Genomic DNA, 16,104 nt, shown 5'->3' with positions numbered 1-16,104 from the left:
TACTGTAAATGCTATTTAGCTATTTATGGAATGAATGGTATGGCCCATCCACTTTTATTCAGGCCCAGCTGCAATTTCATTTCTGACTATGCCACTGATTCAGAAGACTACATTTTTTTTCGAAAGCTGACAGAGAGAAGGGAACCGCCCACATCAGTGGGCTATTAGGATGGTTTTAATCTGTGAATGGAGCCTAGGTCACTGTGTGATCTTCTCCAACTGTTGTCAGTGCTTAACACACAACCTCTCTTCACCAAATAAACCGCAGTTCTGCCCCTGTACACCTCATGGGCCAAGAATCCAAAACTTGACCTGCAGCCATTTATACACACAATTGGCTTATTAAGCATATAATCAATTCTAATCCAATAAAAGATCTATTTAATTAATCAGTGTCTCCCGAGGGTATATATTCTAATGTTTCCAGATGCTGAAACATGCAAAGACCATGTAAAACTTATTAAAAAGTAATTATTTTATAAAGTCACACTGATCAAACATTTTTCTCAGCCCTGAGGATGACAAAGTGTATACAATTGCTCTCATCTAAGTGTAATATAAACATGCGGATATCACTGTGACATACATACAGTAGCAATTTTTCCAAGCTCTAATATAGGTAGCTTACTGTAACTGTGGGTACAATAACAGAATTCATAATTAATCTGTTAATTTCATATTATATCCATGTACACAAATGTATCTTAATCTCAAATACAAAATTAATGATGTGGCTGTTAATACAGTTTACTGAAAATTACTTTTTGTCTCTGTGTGGCTGTGTGGCATTCGGTCCAGCAGTGAACTGGATTGATTTTGGCAGCGCTGCCTGGTGGAGACAGAAAACACACCTGGGTTGCGTTAATTAATAAACCCAGGTGCTTCAAGGGGTGTTCCTCTCCGCAGTTTGAGGCCGAGACTGGGAGCTCACACAAAGAACACATTTATTTATTTGTTTCATTTTATTTTAGTTTTGTTTCTTTAAACATGGAAATTAAACCTCCACTGAAAAGTTGGAGGAGCGATTCGGCTGGAAGGTGGAACTGAAATATTTGTCGCTCTGTTTTACTTTCTCTTGTCTTTGTTATTTTAATTTGTTGTTTTAGTTTATTGTTTTTGCCTGGAACCCATGAGGGGGAAGGGTGAGGATATTCATTTATTTTATTTTGTGTTTGTATGTGCGCTCTCTCTCTCTCCATGTGGCAACCAACGATGTTTCTCGGAACTTCTGCATCTCCCTCCCAGGGGTGTCATGCTAGCATGTGACAGACTACTACAGTGGGACTGTACTGTTTGAGATTGTGGGACTGTGCTGCTGTTATTATTTGCCATTGTCAGGTTGCTCTTGTTAGTGTTTGAGATTGTGAGACGGCCGCTGTTACTGTTTCAGATTACGCTATGGTGTGGCTCTTATTGATTAAGATTTTACCATACGTTTCTTTTGGCAAGTCAATTAGGGAATTACTTTGTTCACATCAGAGGTCATTTTAAAACAATCGATTAGAGACAGATTTATTTCAGCTTTAATTCACTATATCAGAATTCCAGTGGGTCAAAAGTTTACATACACTAAATTGACTGTCTCTTTAAACAGTCTGGAAGATTCCAGAAATTGATGTAATGACTTTTAGAAGCTTCTGATTGGTCAATTGTCATAATTAGGAGTTAATTGGCACCTGTGGTTGTATTTAAGGGCCTGCCTTTAGAATTGAATTGAACTGTTTACCATAATGATCAATGATACGTATGGAGGAAAATCAGTGAGGCTTTTAATCCGAAGAACACCATCCCAACTGTGAATCATGGGGGTGGCAGCATCATGTTGTGGGGGTGTTTTGCTGGAAAAGGGACTGGTGCACTTCAGAAAATAGAATGCATCATAAGGAAGGAGGATTATCTAGAAATACTGAACCAACACCTCAAGACATCAGCTAGAAAGTTAAAACTTGGTCACAACTGGGTCTATCCAGCAGGACAATGATCCTAAGCATACCTCCAAAGTTGTAACAAAATAGCTTGAAGACAAAAAAGTGAAAGTATTGGAGTGGCCATCACAAAGCCCTGACATGAATCCCATAGAAAATTTGTGGACTGAACTGAAAAAGCATGTCCGAGCAAGGAGGCCCACAAACCTGACTGAGTTACAATAGTTCTGTCAGGAGCAATGGACAAAAATTCCGGCAATGTATTGCAAGAACCTTGTGGAAAGCTATTCCAAGCGTTTGATTCAAGATAAGCAATTAGAAGGCAATGCCACCAAATACTAACTGTATGTAAACTTTTGACCCGCTGAAATTATGATATAGTACATAAAAGCTAAAATAAATCTGTCTCTTAGCTATTATTTTGAAATGACCTCTTATGGAAATGAAGTAGATACCCTAATTGACTTAAGACAGGAAATGTATGGTAACATGAAATCTGAGTTGTGAAAAATTGAGTTTGAATGTCTTTAGCCTAGGTGTATGTAAACTTTTGGCCTCAACTGTACGTTACGAGGTGATCAAACTATGGAGTAGTGGTTAAGGTGATGGTTAGAGGTAACTTGCTCAGGACAAGGTCATTTGCTACATTACATTACATTAATTTAGCAGACGATTTTATCCATACAAAAAGTACAAATAAAAGTACAAAAGTGCATTTCATGGTCATGGACAACTAGAAAACACAAGTTCAATAAGGCACAATACTCATTTCGCACAGCTATTTCTAGCCAAGAACACAGTTCAGTTCACACAGTGAACACTATTCTGACTTATGCCAAGCCAAACTAGGGAGAAGAACAAGCTACAATATTAGGACAAATAAAAATTACAGCTGACTGGCAGTTTCATAGTCCACCCTGAGATGTGGACAGGGGTGGGTAGACATGTTGCGCCTGTGGTGGATGGTCTGCACAAGGGAATTGGGGTTAAACACATGAAAAACTGACGACGAGGCTGCCTATGGCAGTCTCAGCTGGAGGTAAAAATACGGGGTGGCAATTGCGTAATTGCATTGAGCTCGTTAGGGCAGAAATGCACCAGGTGAAACTACTCAAAATTAGCAAGATAATACAGGGGTATTTAACAGTAACGTGATTGCATACACTGTTTAACTAACGCACAATTATGTTAACTAACCATAACTGAAATAAATTGAAGAGAGATTATCTGAACTAACGCACAACTATGTTCTCTAACTAGCAACAGCTGAGACAAATTAAGTAAAGATACGCTTATCTGAAACGCGGAGTAGTAGCGATGACACAAGCAGATGCACACTAGACACTCCAGAACTGTTCTTTGTTCAGATAGCACTGCAGCACTGTTCCTTGGTCAGATTTTGTGTCATAGTGTTACTGTAGTCTCAGCACGTAAACTATTGGATACCAACATGTAAATACAGTACTGTAGTGCATGAGTGCAGTAGGTAACATAGCCCTTTGTAAGACTAAACGATCCACCTAGTCTATTAGTAAAGTGTGGTGCGCAGGAAAGTGGGCCATGAGTGTAGTGCAATGCTTAACAGCAGCACTTCGAGAGACTAACCTATCTAGCCAGGACAGGAGGCTCTTGGCAGCCCCGATGAGGTCCACAACTGATGTTAGGAAGTCATTGGGCAGCTTGTGCGTTGTGCGGCCATTGTAGTGTCCACTTCGTCTGCGGCCTGTGATGAAGTTCTGCAGGTTCTTGGCAGAGGCATTGAGCTTATGCGAAAGGGTCTTCAGGTTCTCTGTCTCCAACCCATAGTTCTAGGGGGGACAGGTGACAATGTGGACTGTCAGCACAGACTCTATACATACTATAGCATGCTCCATGTTCTGTCTCTTGTGAAAGAGGCACATTCTGAGATGAGGCTAGGTCCCTCCTTTACAAAACAAAAATATACTTTTCTCATACTGTAATTTCAGCATTTATCGTCACATACCAACAAAATCAAGACATAACACTGAAATTGCTATAGAATATAATGTACAATTCAGGAAAACGTGTGAAACTGAACTGTTGCAGTGTCATTTGCTTTGAGAAATGGAATGAAATTGAAATGGAAATATATTGAAAACATACCAGCCATTGCCATTTTGGTCTCAATGGGATATATCTGAATTTAACTAACAGAATGTGTTATATTGATTATGTCAACATAGTCATTTTGACTTCATATTTAGAGAGCCTCCATATAAATCAAATCAAATCAAAATGTGTTTATATCGCGCATTTCACAAACAATTGTCACAATACGCTTCACAGAGAACCCTGGCCTAAACCTCCACAAGAGCAAGTGTAACATGATTAATAATGATTACACCTGCCATTGTACCAGAGGTGTATATATGTATCTCATAAAAAACACGTTTTCAACGTACAAAAATGCCAAGTTACTCACACATACAAGACATACACCGTCAATAACTCATTCATTCAGACTGCCAAAATCCAGGCCTGCCATTAAAAGTATTGATATCAAAATGACGCCAAGTTACGGTACTACAAACAATATAGGCTATCTTGCCTCACCGATATTTAATAACATGTATTCCAAAGCAATCCTACCAAATATTTCCTCAAGTCTTTCAAGTCACTTGGCCCTGTGTGTATATAAGCGTGCAGTACATGGACAGGCCAAACATATGTGTGGATGGCTTTCTCACAGTCAAGATTGATTGAATAGGCATCTATATGTCCAATTTGTATTGGTATGTATGTATTTTGGTGCCCAGCCTTTCTGTTGCGTGAATGATTGTATGTTTCTTGGTATAAATGTCTGTTCGTAAATGTGAATGTAACATGCTGCGAGGGAAATATCCACATGGGGATAAAGAAGTTCTCTATGTATGTATGTAGGCTACAATATGTATTTTACATGTATTTATTGTACGTTGCAAATATACAATCACTTGTACATTTACTCAAATTCAGTTCAGAAGCAAGTATGAACATATGTTTTCTGGAGAAATATGCTTCCTGTTGTGACTGACCAGCAGTTTTCTGCATTACATTTTTACATTACAGGCATTTAGCAGACGCTCTTATCCAGAGCGACTTAGCGACATAGCATTTCTTTTACATAGCATGCATTTATACAGCTGGATATATACTGAAGCAATTTCGGTTAAGTACCTTGCTGAAGGGTACAACGGCAGCGTCCTACCCGGGAATCGAACCTGCGACCTTTACACACTGTGCTACACTCCGTCCCCTCCGTCCGTACATGAATTTCAATGTGTTCCATGAGGCAATACGAAATATTTGACACTTTGATCTGACACAAAGTTTGCATGACATTGTAATATGGTAAGATTACAAAACACAGGGCCAAGTGACTTGAAAGAATTGAGGAAATATTGGGTAGGATTGCTTTGGAATACATGTTATTAAATTTTGGTGAGGCAAGATAGCCTATATTGTTTGTAGTACCGTAACTTGGCGTCATTTTGATATCAATACTTTCAATGGCAGGCCTGGATTTTGGCAGTCTGAATGAATGAGTTATTGACGGTGTATGTCTTGTATGAGTGAGTAACTTGGCATTTTTGTACGTTGAAAACGTGTTTTTTATGAGATATCATTTATTTTTGCAAAGCGTTTTATTACGAGAGTGAGAAATGCGAAGTGACCCTGTAAGAAACGGTTGTGGATTATGGCTATCCTTGTGTGAATTTGTACAGTCTGATGAGCGTGTACGTTTAGCAGTTTCGGTTTGCTATATATGCTATATAAAACAGTGGCTGTGACAATTGGTGGCGTAATTGTAAAAACGCATCCGAAAAGGTGAAATATGGCCAGTGTATGTAGACTACTCACGGATTTGACGGGCATCCAACGAGCCTTGATTGACAGATTGACATACCTGCCATCCCAATTTTGGTCTAGTGTTCTGTCACTTTAAAATACTTGTGTGGTTGCCTTTAAGGGAATGATGCACGTTATGTTCTTCCCAGTTTAACTTGCCCATGCAAGCAGTAGGTCATGTTTATAACATTGTGCAGATTATTTAAGAGATTGTCCATTTTTGTTCACAATTTTATCATTATATCAATGCATATGTACCTAGAGGAGTTTACACATGGACAAAGACTTTTGTGCATTTGTAGATTTGTATATTCACTATATCTGTTCTACGAACAACGGCATGTAGGCTATGTTGCTAGCTAAGTTAGCCACTTACCAAGCCGGGTGTGTGTGGTAACATGAGTGTTTCTATATTTCTAGTATCATCATTGCTGAAGATAGGCTACATGTTTGAGAACAGTCCAGTGATCGCACTGTTTGTCTATTGTCAGAATAAACCAACTCAACTGGGAATCCTGGTTTGTGGTGCTTTCACACAACACAATGCAAGATCACACCTGTTACACAAGCCTAAAGCAAAAGTGCTAAAGAAAAAACTCCCCGTAGCAGATAGGAAAAAACCTTGGAAGGAACTAGGCTCAAGGGGGGAAGCCATCCTCCTCTGGTCATCTCAAGGCATAGCTTTGTGACCAACATGGTCAGTCAGCCAATGTTCACATTGATCAAATTAGTGGCAGCTAAATAATGATCCTGAGGTAGGCTCAGATTATCGGCAGGGTCAGGTGGTGGTGGTGGGGAGCAGCAGGTGCAGACCAAAGTGGTCAGGGTGGAGGCGGTGATGAAGGAGGAGCCGGACCACAGTGGTAGTCCAGACAACAACATTCTCAGGATTCGGGGCAGAAGCCCCGCCAGCAGTGTGGGGAAGAAAATATAATACTATATAATACTTCTATGTATTACTGTGTATTTTTTAATATATGGGAATATATTAGCATTGCATAAGTATTGTGCATCCAAGCAGTCTTGCTCAGGAGTTCTGATGATGAATGCTAGATGGACTGGATGGACTCCTTTCAAGATTCTTGTCCATTACACGCAGAGCCCAGCTAGTAGCCTAATATTATCATTCTGTTACGACCGTCTAGGGTCAGTACATAACAGGGTGAATGATAAGGGAAATGGGTAGGAAAACATACAGTGAACCTATCAGTAACTTCAGTCCCTATCCGCCTATGCAAATCTAACTGAATGCTGGCTAGTCTTCGAAGGTTACTGGTCATGGGGCAGCTTTGAATGCTGAACTTTGGACAATTAGCTGATAGTCGGAAACTAAAAGCCCAAATAGCATACCCCCTACAGAGCCTTAGATCTCCACCCAGAGTAGCTTCAAAAACAATAAACATAAACAATAAAATAACAAAGCAAAATAACAAACGTATGTCCCAATGGAAGGATTTTTAGTCCAGCTGGGAACACACTAACTAACCAGAGCACTATACGGCGAGCAAGGGGCAAAACGTGAGCGAGTCGAAGGAAACGAGTCAATGGTCATACACAAAATCAATGGTCATACAAGATCAAATCAGCAAACAAACCAGAAGGGCTGGATGGGAATTGGAGACAAACAAAGATAGGGTCAAATCGCAAAGTCAAATGAAGCAATCACTAAACACACCACACCAACCAGTTCAAAGAGCTAGTCTCCGCTGTTAGGTGTTAAATGGCGGCTTTTTCAAGCCAAGCAACTGGATACAGAAACAACCAATCAGATGACGACTGGAACGAAGAAACACACGCAAAAGTAGCAAATGTAAACAAAAACTTATGAATGGGGTCGTAACAATTACCACAGGATATTCATCAGCACCTGCCTTCAGCCCAGCTCCATAGGCGGCACAATGCAGGTGTGTGGGTGGTCACAGAACTATCAGTACTCCTGAAAGTCAAGAATGATGCATCCAGAAAAAACCAAGTGTTGAAAAAAAAAACAACCACCCTGCCTCATGAGTAATCGAAGACCAGGAGAATATGTTGAGTTGGCATAGTTGTGGAAACATTCTGGGCTGAAGAGAATGTCTGCCATGTACACAGCAAAGACAACCAAGGAAAGGTCCATCCACATCAGCCCTCACTCTAATAGCCATCCCTGTCACCTGGACCTGTAGTGATAGATGAGTACAGTGAATTTGAACGGCTGAGTATTTTGATAGACTTGTGAGGGGTACAGTGATTTGGCAGTGCTATATCTGACTTACCTGTGATAGAGGGGTACAGAGATGTTGCACGTCTGTGCCTGACAGATCTGTGATTGAGGGGTACAGAGATGTGGTAGGGCCTTTTCTGACAGACCGTGATAGAGGGTCACAGAGATTTGGCAGGGCTGTATCTTATAGACCCTAGGATAGAAGGGTACACAGATTTGGCAGGACTGTACAAACAAAGTTACAAAGTGCTTTACACACATAAAAAGAAATAAAAGAATACAAGATGTAGACGACAGCTTAAGGGACACATTAAAACAAAGTATCTGAATAAATGAACATGGAAATAGGAGCAGCATGAAAGAGGGCCAAACAGAGGAACAGATACAGATAAAAGAATATAGTAAATAACAGGATGTTAAAAAAAAATAAAATAAGAGTAGAAAAGGTATTAAGAGGCTAAAACATTAAAAGCAACTTAAAACTTTGTTTTAAGAAGAGATTTAAAACGAGGCACCAACTCAGCGAGCCTGATCTCCTCGGGCAGGGCGTTCCAAAGTCTAGGAGCTCTAATCGCAAGTGCCCGGTCTGATAGTACCTGGGATAGAAGGGTACAGAGATTTGGCAGGGCTGTATCTGACAGACCCTGGGATAAAGGGGTACAAATATTTGGCAGGGCTGTATCTGACAGACCCTGGGATAAAGGGGTACAAATATTTGGCAGGGCTGTATCTGATAGACTTTGGGATAGAAGGGTAGAGAAATTTGGTTGGGCCGTATTTGATAGACTTATGATAGAGGGGTACAGAGATTTGGCTGGGCTGTATCTGATAGACCAGTGCTAGAGCGGCACAGTGATTTGCCAGGGCTGTATCTGATAGACCTGTGATATAGAGGTACAGAAATTTGCCAGGATTGTATCTGATAGACCTGCAATAGAAGAGTACAGTAATTTGGCAGATCTGTATATGATAGATGTGTGATAGAGAGGTAAAGACATTTGGCAGAGCTATATCTGATAGACCTGTGATAGAGGGGTACAGTAATTTGGCAGCATCATACGTGGTAGAATCTTCCCAGTGCATTACTCCCGAAGAGGAATGATGAATATTTTCTCCATGTGGATCGACCGTCTAAATGTACAATCACTGACCGTACACTACCCTGGTCCCAAAGATCAGCCTCCATACTGCAGCTATGAACTTTACATATTGCAATTTATTCAATATAGGTATGTAAGTACAGTAAGTAGGCTGACCTCTTCCATGTGGAAGCAAGGCCTTAAATCCCCATATTGCAAAAAGACAGATTTGGCACAATAGCTGCTGAGACATCTGTTTCAGTTGTAATTTGGGAGGGTTTTCTGCAGTGTTGCAAATGTCTCAACAACATCCTAATTAGTAAGCACATTCACCAACAAAAAAATAAAAATATTTTGCTTCATTGGCACAAAGAATATTCAAGTCAATCAGGCATGAAGACTTACTGAAAATTTTTCCTCGATAGTGTAAGATATTTATAATATAACCAACAAACAGTGAAGCCCAAAAGTATTTCAACATTGACACATTTTTTGCTATTTTGGCTCTTTACTTGAGGTTCCCTTTAATTTCAGGGTATTTGTGTCCATAGTGGGTGGACCATGTAGGAATTACAGCCCACTATACGCATCAAAAGTAATTTGATACATTAACATAATGTTCAATAAAATTGTCATATTTAGTACTTGGTAGCAAATCCTTTGCATTTGATGACTGCCTGAAGTCTGTGACCCATAGACACCTGCAAACATTGGGTATCTTCCATGGGGTTGCAATGCCAGGCATGTACAGCCTCCATTTTCAATTCCTGTTTGTTTTGGGGCGTTTTGCTTAGTCTTGCTTTCAGCAAGTGTAATGCATGCTCAGTTGGATTCAGGTTGGGTGATTGACTTGAGCAGTCAAAAACCTTCTACTTTCTGGCCCTAATGCAATATCCAATTAGTCTGAAGGAATTTGGATGGATCTGGGCAGATGATTCTGTACACAGTAACAACAGCACAATCTCACATTTTGCTGCTGTTGTGAACAGTCAAATGATCAATCAAGACAAGCGAGCCAGTTCCAGTGACAGCCATGCATGCTCAAGCCATTAAACTACCTTCATCATGTTTCTCATATGATGCGTATGCTTTGGACCATGAGAAGTTCCTTTCTCTCTCCACACTTTCCTCTTTCCATCATTTTAGTACAGATTAATAGTCACCTCATTTGTTCCAGAACTGGTTTTTTAAGGTATTCTTTTTAAAAACTCCTTGCCATTCTGTTCTTGAGGCTTACCAATGGTTTTCATTTTGCAGTGAATCCTCTGAGTTGATGTTGGTGTAGTCATTTTTCATGATAGTCTTTGACATATCTATGTGTAAATCCTGGAGAGTGATCTTGATCTGTTCGAAAAGGTGTCTTTCTTCATGATTCAAAGTGTTATTTTGTCATGTACTACAATGGCCTGTAAAATACTGGAATCTATCATTAGAGACAAGATGGAAGTAGGCTATTTCTTGAAAACAGCAACATCCAGCATGGTTTTCACAAGGGAAAGTCATGCCTGACAAACCTTCTGGTATTCTCTAAAGAAGCTACCAAAGGTTTTGATTATAACAAGGCTTATGATATTATATATTTAGATTTCCAAAAGCCATTTGATAAAGTACTTCATGAGAGACTTGTTAATAAAATGAAGACAGGAATTAGAGGGCGTATTTTAGAGTCGATTCGGAACTGGCTACCGGGTAGAGCACAAAGAGTAGTAGGAGGGATATTATCTGTACAGAGAACTGTGGGAAGTGGTGGAGTCCCACAAGAATCGATGCTGGGACCACTGCTCTTCCTCATTTATATCTATGACCTTGACAGGGACATGGAAAATACATTAGTCAAATTTGCAGATGGTATAAAACTGGGAAGCCCAGCTAATAGTTTTGAATCTACTAAAGTAATCCAAGAAGATTTAAATAACATCCAGAAGTAGGTGGAAACCTGACTAATTGCATTTAATATAGCCAAATGTAAAGTTCTGCATGTGGGAAATAAAAACATTAGGTAGGATTACTTTATGGAAGGAACAAAATTGGAATGTGCTCAATATGAAAAAGATTTGGGAGTAATGGTTGATGAAAGCCTTTCAAGTTCAACTTTGAAGTTCAACTTTATTGTCATGTGTATTAAAATACAATGAAATATTTGTGCTCTGGCTCTCTCTGTGCTCTTTAACACAAGGGACACACAATAACATTACATACAGCAGTAATGTGCAATGTGCGGTGCATATGAGAGTGTCAGCTGTTCAGCAACCTGACTGCCTGTGGAAAGAAACTGTTGCTGAGACGAGTGGTGTGTGATTTGATGCTCTGGTAAAGTTTTTTAGATGGAGCGAGAACAGAACATGAGCGGGGTGACTGGTGTCCTTAATGATGTTTTGGGGTTTCCTTTTGCAGGAAGTGGTGTAACTGTTATGAAGTTGTGGTATTTCTGCGCCAATGATTTTTGCTGCTGTCTTACAGTGCTTTGTAGCAGTCTGCAGTCCTGAGCAGTCAGGTTGCCAAACCACACTGTGATACAGCCTGACAGAACACTCTCAATGGTACATCGACAAAAGTTCACAAGAGCTTTGGTGCTCATACCAAAACTCTTGAGACGCCTCAGAAAGTACAGTCTCTGCTGTGCTTTCTTGAGGATGCAGTTGTTGTTGAGAGACCATGTGAGGCTGTCTGAGATGTGTATACCAAGAAATCTAAAACTATCAACAATTTCAACAGATGACCCATTGATCGATATAGGAATGTGATTTTCTCCGATCTTTCTGAAGTCAACAATGATTTTGTTTGTCTTTTTGACATATAGAGAGAGGTTGTTATCATGGCACCAAAAAGTTGTTTTTAGGCTCCAAAATACTAAGGGAGAAAATATGTACTCTTACTCTAAACTGTGATGTTGTTTGACTGAACCAAATATGGTTGAAAAAGACCTTGGTGTTACTATTGATCCTGATTTAACCTTTGACACGAACATAAAAATCACATCCAGAGTTTCTTTCTTTCAGTTATGTAATATGGCTAAACTCAGGCACTTCCTGTCAGTGGGGGATGCAGAGAAATTGGTCCACGCTTTTGTTATGTTTTGGCTAGATTAATGTAATGCCCTGTTCTCCGGCTGTCCTAATACCTTATTAAAGAATCTCCAGCTTGTGCAGATTGCAGCTGCTTGTATCTGGACAACAGCTAAGAAGTATGAGCACATTATACCGGTGCTACCATCGCTTTACTGGCTACCCATTAAGCATAGGATAGATTTCAAGGTTTTGCTCCTGACTTTTAAAGCTCTTCATGGACGTGCCCCAGTGTACATAACTAACCTGCTTCTACCTTATAAACCCACAAGGTCACTCCGTTCTCAAGATGCAGGCTACTTGGTAGCCCCAAGAATATCTAAAAACCTAAAGGATGGTAGAGCCTTCTCCTACAGGGCCCCACTACTGTGGAACACCCTTCCAAAATTTATCAGGGAGTCAGACACAGTCTCAATATTTAAATCTAGATTAATACCGCACCTTGTTGCTCAGGCTTATAATCAGTTATAGTCCGGAGACAAGGTGAGAGAAGCCTTGTGAGGTGGCATCCTTACCTTACTGTCACCTGTCAATCAGCTGTGACCCCACTTTACATGGGCTGGCTCTTGATAGGCAGGTATGGTTCCAACCCCCCCCCCCCCCCCCTTGACTGCATGGCTCTCAATCCCTGTCCTGGTAGCTTTGCAGCCACAGACTATTCCTAGCGGGGCCACTTTTTAATCCCCAGTCACTTTACCCTGTTTTTCTACTGCAGATTCCCCAATGGCCATTTAAATTTTCTTCTCCACACTACCGGCAGGGCTTTTGCCCCAAATTTCAAGAGTGCTGTCGTCTGGACTCCCCCACCACTGCGGTCCAGTCCCTCTTTCGTCACCACCTTCACCCTGCCCACTTCCGTTTCCACCTGCTGCTCCCCACCACCACCACCCATCATTTGAGCCACTACCTTATATCTGTCATTTAGTTGGCACCAATTTAATCGACGCAAACATTGACTGACTGACCATGTTGGTAACCAATCTACACCCTCAGCCGACCAGAGAAGGATGGGTTTCTCCCTTGAGCCTGGTTCATTTCGAGGTTTCTTCCCATCTGCCACAGGGAGTTTTTCCTTGCCACTGTTACTTTAGGCTTGCTCCTGTGCGGGGTTTAGGCTAAGGTTGTTTGTGAAGCGTATTGTGACAATTGTTGTGAAATGCGCCATATAAATAAAATTTGATTTGATACGATTTTATCAGTATCAGTTAGACCCAGAACGGTTCTGGGATACAGTTTGGGACACACCAAAGCACAGAGGAGGTCCACAGCCTCCAGGATGAGCTCCTGATGCCCAATGCGGGACACACCCAAGTCTTCCAACTCCTGATGGGTAATACGCAGCAGCTGGTCCCCACCCACTTTTTCCCTCTCAAAGTTTTTGATGTACTGCTGCAGACAGTCATCCAGACCTGCAAGAGACAGAACATGACAGAGTTTACTCAGTATGGTATGTCACCTTTCCCTACAGCACCTGATATACCCACCCAGCCTGGCTAAAGCAAAGAAAGTTGCCAAAGACCTGACACCAGCCTTTGATTCATGCCCTACATAAAACATAGATGAATGGACCAATCACCCCCTCCACACTTTACCACAGGCTTATTATTGCTACTAAAGTACTGCAATCTTTAACTGTAACCAGGAGACTGATTGCTAACCATCACAAAATATCTCTACATAGGACCCTTCAGGTGTTCAAATATTTAAGGGTAAATATTCAAAGAAATAAAGAAACTTCCCGCAACACTGCAACTGCAAAAGTCACTGCAAACTGCTGTGAATATTCAAACAGTAATATTCTAGGAATATTCCAGCTCCCCTTGAATCAGTGCTGCATACATTTCAGTCTCTCTATCACAGACCAGGGTACCACACACAAAGGATCTGGTGTTAGCATGACCACCCATCTCAGTGAAACACACCAGCCCAATCATTGTCCTGTCTCTCAGAGGTACCAGCTGCACTTGAAAATCCCAGAATTCTTTTTCACGTACACAACATCAGATTTCTTATCAGATTTGACATCATAAGTGCATACACAAGAAAGTAAAGAAAAGGTCTAGAGTGTATTCCAGGAGTGGCTTTTGCATTTGGAGTCTGATGCTGTTGTCTCTCAACTTGAGGACCAAGGAAATGTTAATTCCAGTAGAGCAGGCCATCATGAGGCTGAAAAATCAGAATAAATTGATCAGGGATCTAGCTAAAACATTGGGTGTGTCAAAAATCAACTGTTTGGTACATTGTTAAGAAGCAAGAACACACTGGTCAGCTCGGCAATAGCAAATGGTCTGGTAGACCATGGAAGACCACTATAGTGAATGACCAAAGTGTACTTTCAATTGTCAAACAAATCAAGAACACTCTCCAGGATGTACACACAGATGTGTCAAACACTCCCATGAAAAGAAGGCTACACCCGCATAACCTCAGAGGATTCACTGCAAGATGGTAAGCCTGAAGAACAAATGGGCAGGTTAGAATTTGTGAAAAAGTACAGTATTTAAAAAAAGCAGGTCTGGAAAAAGCTGGTCTTATGGACAGATGAGATCACTATTAACCTGTACTAAAGTGCTGTAAAGCAGAAAGTGTGCAGAAAGAATGTACCTGTTCATGATTCAAAGTATACCACCTCATCTGTTAAATATGGTGGAACCCAGGCCTCTCACTTGTCCAAAGTTTCCAAATGCTAATCCGTTATAAGTCAACTGAAAGGGAAATCGCACCTAGCCAAGGGCAACAAGCTACACCAAGCTACACTCACTACTTTGGCAGCAACAGCAGTATGACAGTTTGTTGTTTTTAAGACAAGTTTTAAGGCAAGTTTTGTTTTTTGACTCTTTACTCCAGTACACTGGATTAGAAATTAATCAATGAATATGATGTTAAACTGCAGATTATCAGATGTTATTTGAGGAAACTTATTGGATGATCCGTGTAGTAATTCCAGTCCCTAAATTATTTTATGTTCACCAGCACGCATGCCACTTTGAGAACTAGAAGTGTATTGGTATTGCGTGTTGTTTAGTCTGGAGAGTCCATTTCATTTCTAGCTACTGTAGCATTGCACTCCTGTTTACTGCTGATTCTGGGCTTTACATTTTTTTTCATCTGTCCAATATATGTTCCCACAACTTCTGATCTCAACTACGAATTGTTCTGCCATGTAAAAAACACTTTCAGAGTATTTAAGTATTTATTTAAGTGCAAAATGAAATTTTAAATATCGATGGAAGCAGGCATGAAAGATAGAACATTTAGCAATGTTTTTTTTTTTTTTGACCAGGTTACATTTAATCCATTTCATTGTTAGGTGGCTGTAGCAAAAATTTACCCGATTTACCCTGGGCCATTCAAATATTTCTCTCCGCCAGGTGAGAGCCTGGAGGGGATTATGCGTTTGGTCGTGTGTGTGAGTGTGTGTGTGTGTTTGTGTATCTGTCCACAGCTAATCTCGCATACTACTTAACGACAAGTATTTTATTTGAATTAATTTCCATGATTGTCCATTGAAATACATTGAGTGCTAACTCCTCACTCCTCCTAACTGGCCGGTAGGGGCCGCAAGTGATCAACAACTGCTTCCATTTGGAATGAAACACCAACAATGTAAAATGTCAATTTCAATCGGAAAATGCCAACAAAACAATCCGCCAACTAACGGGGTACATTAATGTTTGAATCTGTGGCAATTATTTTGTTGGAATTTTTACGTTGAAATTGACATTTTACATTGCTGGTTTTTTGGAATTGTTCCTGTCCAGATTGTTCCTGTCCAGATTTGAAACGAAAGTGCCAGACTGTAACGTCAACGTTAGCCCTGTCTAACACATCGTGGCTGATATGAATGAAATTAGCTAACATGTCACCACCTTTAGCGTTACTTCACTGAATCTGTGTTTTTGGGATTTTCAGTGGCACATGGTAAAAACTTCTAACATTGTACTTGTCTGGTTGCAATGATTGTTTAGCCTCTATTGTTGCAT

At 40.5% G+C, this 16,104-nt stretch overlaps 1 protein-coding gene across 8 annotated transcripts in view; it reads right to left on the bottom strand.

Moving 5' to 3' along the window:
* cnksr2a (connector enhancer of kinase suppressor of Ras 2a) overlaps positions 1-16,104 on the bottom strand; it is a 357,881-nt gene that overhangs the window by 303,462 nt on the left and 38,315 nt on the right. For all 8 annotated transcript variants that reach the window (XR_004764907.1, XM_035414896.1, XM_035414899.1 and 5 more), the window contains exons 2-3: positions 13,367-13,530; positions 3,531-3,733 (exon numbers count right to left, since the gene is read on the bottom strand). Coding sequence is in view for 7 of the 8 variants with exons in the window: in XM_035414896.1 (XP_035270787.1) it covers positions 3,531-3,733; positions 13,367-13,530 (367 nt within the window). In the remaining variant the exon portion in view is untranslated. The remainder of the gene's footprint in view (positions 1-3,530; positions 3,734-13,366; positions 13,531-16,104) is intronic.

The sequence above is a fragment of the Anguilla anguilla genome, chromosome 4 (genome assembly GCF_013347855.1).
Source record: "Anguilla anguilla isolate fAngAng1 chromosome 4, fAngAng1.pri, whole genome shotgun sequence".
Lineage (NCBI taxonomy): Eukaryota > Metazoa > Chordata > Actinopteri > Anguilliformes > Anguillidae > Anguilla > Anguilla anguilla.
Note: the sequence above shows the minus strand (reverse complement) of the source record. Positions and strands in the feature narration are given on the sequence as shown.